This window comes from Eimeria acervulina, genomic scaffold, assembly GCF_000499425.1.
Source record: "Eimeria acervulina Houghton genomic scaffold, Eah_scaff297, whole genome shotgun sequence".
Taxonomy (NCBI): Eukaryota; Apicomplexa; class Conoidasida; order Eucoccidiorida; family Eimeriidae; genus Eimeria; species Eimeria acervulina.
Window position 1 is genome coordinate 10,001 of NW_013549905.1, and position 7,500 is coordinate 17,500.

The 7,500-nt window shown below is 55.5% G+C and overlaps 2 protein-coding genes across 2 annotated transcripts in view; one reads left to right on the plus strand and one right to left on the minus strand.

Moving 5' to 3' along the window:
• The window catches only part of EAH_00031470 (helicase, putative), a gene marked incomplete at both ends in the record, with an annotated part of 3,275 nt that extends 1,064 nt beyond the window's left edge, over positions 1–2,211 (plus strand). Inside the window, 6 exons of the mRNA XM_013396089.1 lie at positions 144–203; positions 406–774; positions 994–1,061; positions 1,284–1,416; positions 1,589–1,675; positions 1,934–2,211. Of these exons, the coding sequence (XP_013251543.1) occupies positions 144–203; positions 406–774; positions 994–1,061; positions 1,284–1,416; positions 1,589–1,675; positions 1,934–2,211 (995 nt within the window). The remainder of the gene's footprint in view (positions 1–143; positions 204–405; positions 775–993; positions 1,062–1,283; positions 1,417–1,588; positions 1,676–1,933) is intronic.
• Positions 2,212–2,344: 133 nt separating this feature from the next.
• Positions 2,345–7,325, minus strand: EAH_00031480 (Cytidine and deoxycytidylate deaminase zinc-binding domain-containing protein, putative; the record flags this gene model as incomplete). Its single annotated transcript, XM_013396090.1, has 5 exons — positions 2,345–2,635; positions 2,963–3,678; positions 5,107–5,655; positions 5,927–6,656; positions 6,879–7,325. The coding sequence occupies 5 exons, from the start codon at positions 7,323–7,325 to the stop codon at positions 2,345–2,347; spliced, it is 2,733 nt and encodes a 910-aa protein (XP_013251544.1).
• Positions 7,326–7,500: the final 175 nt, after the last annotated feature.

A 7,500-nucleotide genomic window follows, 5' to 3' on the forward strand; every position in this document is an offset into this window, starting at 1 on the left:
TTTGTCAATGCAGGTTCTGGTGCCAGTCAGTGTCTTGCATTGTATAGGTTTTATGAGCAAGGATTTAGGGTTTACCGGTGAGGACTTTGCCTTTAGGGTTTAGGGTTTAGGGTTTAGGGTTTAGGGTGTTGGCTGTCTCCTAGGGGAGGGAAAGACCCTTTGCTATGCGCTGCCGCTCATCAGCCACCTCTTCAATTCAGTGGGTAAGGAATGCTATAGAAACCTGTGGTTTAGGGTTTAGGGTTTAGGGTTTAGGGTTTAGGGCTTGAGGGTGGTGTCTGGGAGATTAGGGTTTTCGCTGGCTTCTCTGCTGTGGTCTCCCTCGGCGTCAGACGTCCGGGGTTTACTTAGTGTTTGGTGTTTAGGGTTTAGGGTTTAGGGTTTAGGGTTTGTGCGTGTGCGCAGTGCCTCGTTTGCGGTGCGTGGTGTTAACGCCGACGCGAGAGCTGGCGCTGCAAGTGGCGTCTGTCTTTAACTGCCTGGCAGGGGATCGGGATCGGGATCGGGATCGTGTGGGGAATCGTGTGGGGTGTCGAGATGGGGATCGGGATCGGGGAGCAGACGATCCCAGGGCTTTGCGGGTCGTTTGTCTGGCGGGAGAGACGGCTTCTGCCAAGCGGCTCAAGCCAGCAGCAGCCCCCGCTGCTGCAGCAGCAGCAACTGCAGCAACAGCAGCAGCAGCAGAGGCAGCAGCAGACGTTATTGTCTGTACACCCGGAAGATTTGTTGACGCAGCGCAGGTGTACATACACCACAGAAAGAGGGGCATCAAGGGTAGGCCTCAAACTCTTAACCCTGCACACCCTCAGCACGCTGGCTAGCTAGCTAGCTAGCTAGCTATGTGGCTGGCTAGCTAGCTAGCTAGCTGGTTATTTGGCTAACTAGCTCGTTGCTGAGACCCGGGAGTGGGGCTTCAACGCCCAGTGACAAGGGGGTAGACCCTACGCTTTAGGGTTTAGGGTTTAGGGTTTAGGGTTTAACGTTTGGGCGCAGGACGGGGGCCTTCGTTTGAAGCCCTTCAGTGGCTGGTACTAGATGAAGCGGATCGACTCCTCAGACAGGTTTGCTGTTGCTGTTGCTGCTGCTGTTTTTGCTGTTGTTGCTGCTGCTGCTGCTGCTGTTGCTGCTGTTGCTGCTGCTGCTGCTGCTGCTTATTCCTCTTTTTCTTTTGAGTGGCGTTCTGTTTGCTTTCTCACATGAAGCGTCTCTCTTGCAGTTGTGTGCTGCCTTGGGTTGCTTCACCCTAAACCCTAAACCCTCGGGGTGGTTTGCTGCTGCTGCAGTCATATCATGGTTGGCTGGATGTCTCGCGCCTGCTCGCTGCTCTGAGGGAATCACCTCAAAGGGGGGGCCCCCAGGGGGGCCCCCAGTTTGAATTGAATTGCCTGCTGCAGCTGCCGCCAGTTCGGAAGATCCGTGCGCCCACAAACCCTAAACCCTAAACCCTAAACCCTAAACCCTTTGTTCTTAGGCAGCTGCTGACTCTCTGCAAAACCATGCTGGTGAAGTTTGGAGGCTTCTTTTCAAGGGTTTAGAGTTTAGGGTTTAGGGTTTAGGGTTTAGGGTTTGGAGCGTGTGTACACCGCAGTTGTGTCTGCAACAATGACTCGAAACCCAAAGGCGCTGCACGACCTGCAGCTGTACAAACCCCTCTTCTTCTTCTCCTCACCGACGGGTACCCTCGAGCTAGGGTTTAGGGTTTGGGGTTTAGGGTTTAGGGTTTGTAGCTTGCGTTGCGTTAGTGAACTCTGCATTGTAGTAGCGGGGTCCAGAGGATTCTGACTGCTCCTGAAACCCTAAACCCTAAACCCTAAACCCTCGGCGGTTCTACCGGCTCCGCCTTGAGGCCTGGCGTCTAAACTCTGCCTTCTGTTGACTCCTCAACCCTAAACCCTAAACCTAAACCCTCTATCTGTTTCTTATTTGTCTTCAGGCTCTGCTATTACCCCTTCGCGGCTGCAGCAGAAGTATGTGCTATGCCGAGCAGAGAGGAAACCCCTCGTGCTCATCGCGCTGCTCTATCAACTCGCCAACGCAGCAGCAGCAGCAGCAGCAGCAACAGCAGCAGCAGGAGCAGCAGAAGGGGTTTCTACCAAGTGTGGGGCCCTTCGCGTTGCTGTCTTCTGTGGCTCGCGGGGCGCAGCACATCGGCTGTCGCGGCTGCTGCAGCTGCACTTCTTGTCCAGTGAAAGGTTAGCCCTCAAACCCTAAACCCTAAACCCTAAATCCTAGTTGAGCTTCGGGTGTATGCACACCTCAAGATCTCTGGACCTGCCTATACACCCCATTCTCCTGGGGTTGCAGCACTCTTCTAATGGTCTAAAGCGCCGCTTTCCTTTATTATTCAAACCGTACCTTGGTGCTTATGTTGCTGCTGCTGCTGCTGCTGCTGTTCCTGCTGCTGCTGCTGCTGCTGTTCCTGCTGCTGCTGCTGCTGCTGTGTTTCAGGAGACTGCAGGACTTCGTTCCGCCGTTTGACGCGGATGCCACTTCCAGTAGCAGCAGCAGCAGCAGCAATGATAGCAGCAATGATAGCAGCAAAGATAGCAGCAGCAGCAGCAGCAGCAGGAGCAACAGCTACCCCCGGAGCATCAGCGAGTTTAGTGCGAGCCTTTCGCAGCGGGAGCGGCATCGTCTGTTGAGGAAGTTTAAGTCCGACAGAAACCCTAAACCCTAAACCCCAAACCCTAAACCCTAAGTGTATGGTGCATGTAGAGTGGTTATCGTGTTGTGTTTGCGTCTCTCTTTTTCTGTTGTCTCATTTGTCTGTTTGTTTGCTGCTTTTATTTTTGATTGGAAGAAAGAAGAAAGGATGTTGAGGTGTATAGGCAGCTGTTTGCATGCAGAGAAGGCCAAGTAGAAGTTTTAGTTTGCTCCGATGTGGCGGCGAGAGGCCTCGACGTCTCAGGTGTACAGACAGTGCTGCATTATGATGCCCCACAGACACCCCAAGCATACATACATAGAGCGGGCAGAAGCGCAAGGTCTGTTGCTGCTGCTGCTGCTGCAGTTGCTGCTGCTGCTGCAGTTGCTGCTGCTGCTGCAGTTGCTGCTGCTGCAGTTGCTGCTGCTGCTGGTGTTGCTGCTGCTGGTGTTGTTGCTGCTGCTGGTGTTGCTGCTGGTGATCATGATACTGGTGTTGCTGCTGCTGCGGTGGATGCTGCTGCTGCTGCTGCTGTGGTGGTGGTGGCTGCTCGTGGTGTTGGTGCTGCTGCTGCTGTTTGTTGCTGCTGGTGCTGTTGCTGCGTTTGTTGCTGCTGCTGTTGCTGCGTTTGTTGCTGCTGCTGTTGCTGCTACTTCGACTTTGCAGCTGAGGCCATTGGCAGTGCTGCCGTTGCTGCAGTTGTGTCTGTGTGTGTCTGCCCCTGTTCAATGCTGCTGCTGCTGCTGCTGCTGCTGCTGCTGTTGCTGCTGCTGCTGCTGCTGTTGCTGCAGGGCTCGGCGCGAGGGTTTGTCTATTTGTCTGTTTACTGGCGAAGAGTTTATTCGATTTAAACAAAAAGACAAAACCCTCAAGATGGGCATCCGCTCCGAGCTGTACAGACACCACCTGCCTCCCCACACACTTAAGCGACTCACACCAGGGTACCTGCTGCTGCTGCTGCTGTTGCTGCTCCTGCTGCTGGTGTTGCTGCTGGTGTTGCTGCCGCTGCTGTTTTTCGCTGTTGTCGTTTGGTGCTGTTGGATGCCAGGCCTTCTCCCCTTTGCCAGCTAGCTAGCCAGCTAGCTAGCCAGCCAGCTGTCGTAAGCATGTGTATGTGCGTTCAGATATGAAGATTTATTAGGGGCACTGCAGCGGCTAACAGCAGCAGAGGCGAGAGGACAGCTGAGGCCTACAGACCCCCTCCGACTCGCCGACTTGCAAACAGAAGCAGCACCAGCTAGCTAGCTAGTTACCTAGTTAGTTAGCTAGCTAGCTAGCTAGCTAACTGGCCACGGGCAGCTGGCTAGCTAGCTGGCTATTTAGCCTAAAGGCTAGCGATTTGCATTATGGCGAGCTAGCTGGCCAAGCTAGCTAGTTAGCTAGCTGGCTAGCTAGCCATGATAGCTAGCTAGTTAGCTAGCTAGCCATGATAGCTAGCTGACTATGCAGCGGGGCAGCCGCTGCCTCTCTTTCTCACACACCACAAGCGACGCGGCAGAAGTGTAGCTGCGTTGCTCTGCAACTAGCTAGCTATCTAGCTAGCTAGCTAGCTAGCTAACCAGCTAGCTAACCAGCTAGCTAGACGCGTATGGCTAGCTGGCGGGTAGCTAGCGTCTCGCTGGCTGCTAAAACAACGAAGAAACCCTAACTCCTAAACCCTAAACTGCAAACCCTAAACCCTAAACCCCAAATTCTAAACCCTAGCAGAGCAGAGGTAAAGGCTCTCGCCGAAGCCAAAGCAGAACGCCTGAACCCTAGAGACGCACCAGACCTGTCGCTAGGGTTTAGGGTTTAGGGTTTAGGGTTAAGGGTTTGCACAGGATATGAAGTTCTGCAGCCCCCTTCATTGAGATGAGCAAGAGCAGCAGCAGCAGCATTAGCTGCAGCAGCAGCAGCAACATTAGCTGCTGCTGCTGCTAATACCCCACGTTTTGGGGAGCAATTTATGCAGCAGCATGCAGACGGTGATTTTGCCTGCTGCAGCAGCAGCAGCTGCTGTCGCTAATCTACCAGCAGCAGCAGCTGCTGCTGTCGATAATCTACCAGCAGCAGCAGGTGCTGCTTCTGCTAGTGCTGCTGCTGCTGTAGCTCCTCTGGAGTTGCTACAACTGAAGCTTCTGCTACTGCTGCTGTTGCTGCTGCTGTTGCTGCTGCTACTGCTGCTGCTGCTCCTCTCCCCCTACTACTGCTGCTACTGCTCCTCTTCCCTTACTGCTTCTACTGCTGCTGCAGCTACTGCTGCTGCTGCTGCTGCTGCTGCTGCTGCTGCTGCAGGTGGAAGGCTCTGAAGGGGTGGTTGAGTCTCCTGTCTAGATGCAGAGCAGCAGCAGAAATACCTCCAAACGAAGGCGTCTTTTGAATAAAGAAAACTGCTGCTATCCGCGAGTGCAGCAGCGCCATGCAGCACATTATGCACGGCTCAGTTGGGGTGTATACGCAGCTACCTTGGCAGTAATAATTACCCCCAGATATCAACTGCTCCTGCTGCTGCTCCTCCTGCTGCTGGTGTTGCTGTTGCTGTTGCTTTTGCTGCTGCTGTTGCTGTTGTTGGTGCTGTTCGTGCTGCTGCTGTTGTTGCTCCTGCTGCTGTTGCTGCTCCTGCTGCTCATCCAGCTGCTGCAGCCGCTCCCCCACAGCTTCCACAGCGAGGAGGACCGGGTGGTCCAGCGGGTGAAGGCACTCGCTGCTGCTGCTGCTGCTGCCGCTGCTGCAGCAGCCGGGCAGGAAGTCGCTGCAAGGAGGCCCGAAGGCGCAGCCAATGATGGGGCAGCCGCAGGGAGCAACGCGTGCTGCTGCCGGTGCTGGTGCTGCTGCTGCTGCCTCTGTTGCTGCTGCTGTTATTGCATTGCGAAAGGAGCTTTCCTGCTGATCTGCGCCATTGCTGCTGCTGCTGCTTCCCTTATCCCGCCTCCTGCTTTTGCTGTTGCTGTTGCTGCTGCTGCTGTTGCTGCTGCTATTGTTGGTCGGTATGGCCGCCTCGCAGCGGTGGAAGACGATGAGGCAGCAGCCGGCTGTATGTACACACAAACGCAGCAGCAGCAGCAGCAGCTTACAGGGCACGCGGGAATGCTTCACCTCAGCAGCAGCAACAACAAAAAGCAGCAGTAGCAGCAACAACTGCAACGGCGCTAGAAGCAACAGCCACAGCAACAGACAGCCGTCAGCAGCCCCATGCAGTACAGCAGCAGCAAGAACACAGTAGCAGCAGCAGCAGCAGCAAGAACGCAGCAACAGCAGCAGCAGCAACAGCAGCAGCAACAGCAGCAGCAGCAGGTAGCGGACATTGAGCTGCTTGCTGCAACAGCGCAGCGTGAATTGCCTTTTGCTGCTGCGTCATCTGCAGCGGCGCCACCGCTGTATTTCTCTCTGAGGCGCTGGGATCGATCGTCTCCAGCAGCGACTCCTCTGCTGCTGCTGCTGCTGCTGCTGCTGCTGCTGAAGGCCGCTTGCGGTTGAAGAAGCAGGGCCATACGGCACTCCACGGCTGCTGCTGCTGCTGCAGCTGCGGAGCAACAGCAGGCACCGCCAGCAGCAGCAGCAGCAGATCGCCCCACAAGCGACACAACCACAACGCATAGCGAGCCCCTTCTGTCCTTAGCCTCTCCAGAGTCCCTGCTGCTGCTGCTGCTGTTGCTGTTGCTGTTGCTGCTGCTGCAGCTGCTGATGCTGTTGCTGCTGCGGCTTCTGACGCTGTTGCTGCTTCTGCTTCTGATGCTGTTGCTGCTGCTGCTTTTTGTGCTGCTTTTGCTGTGGAAACGTCCTCTGCTGCTGCTGCTGTTGTTTGTACTGTTGCTGCTGCAGGGGTGTCGGCCTGTGCTGCTGCTGCTGCTGCTGCTGCCATGGCTGCTGCTGCGGGGTCAACAGCAACGTTTCCTGCTGCTGCTGCTGCCGCATACACATGAGCAACAACAGCCTCTCCTGCTGCTGCTGCTGCATCTGCTGCTACTCGTGCTTCAGATGCCTCTAAAGGGCTAGCAGACAGCAGCAGCTGCAGCACCTCGTCGTTCAACCGCTGCAGCAGCAGCAACAGCAGGACGAACAGCAGCAGCAACGCAGCAGCAGCAGCGGCAGCAACGCAGCAGCAGCAGCAGCAGCAACAGCAGCAGCAGCAGCAGCAGGAATAGAAAACCATTTAATTCGATTTTCCCATCGCCAATTCAACTAATTTGGTATACCTGAGGTCCTCCCCCCCTGTCTAGGGTTTAGGGTTTAGGGTTTAGGGTTTAGGGTTTACCGGGGAGTGCCCCAGCAGGACGAGAGCCTGCTGCGTGTTTTTGATTGTCTTGCATCGCTTTAAATGCTGAAAGCTTAAACAGCGACGCCACTCAGGTACGTACACCCCAATCTGCTGCTGCACCAGTTGCTGCTGCTGCTGCTGCTGCTGCTGTTGCTGCTGTTGCTGCTTCTCCTCATGTTGCTGTTGCTGTTGCTTCTGCTCCTGATGTTGCTGCTGCTGTTGCTGCTGCTGCTGCTGTTGCTGCTGCTGCTGCTGCTGCTGCTGGGAGAGGGGCCAGAAGGCAGCCTGCTGAACGGGGGTTGACAGAGGGCATTCCACATTCAGGGTTTGTATTGCTGCTGTTGCTGCTGCAGCAGGCAGCAGCAAAGCAAAGCAGAGAGACACAGGAGGCTGCTTCATTGAGAAGATCTCCTCGCACTCCTCAACAAAGTCTAAGCCCTCCATCTTCTGCTGCTGCACCAGTTGCTGCTGTTGCTGCTGTTGCTGCTGTTGCTGCCGTTGCTGCCGTTGCTGCTGCTCCTGCTGATGCTGTTGCTGATGCTGCTGCCCTTTCTGCTGCTGTTGTTGCTGCTGCCGGTGCTGCTGCTCTCATAGCTGGTGCTGCTAGGGTTCCCGCTGC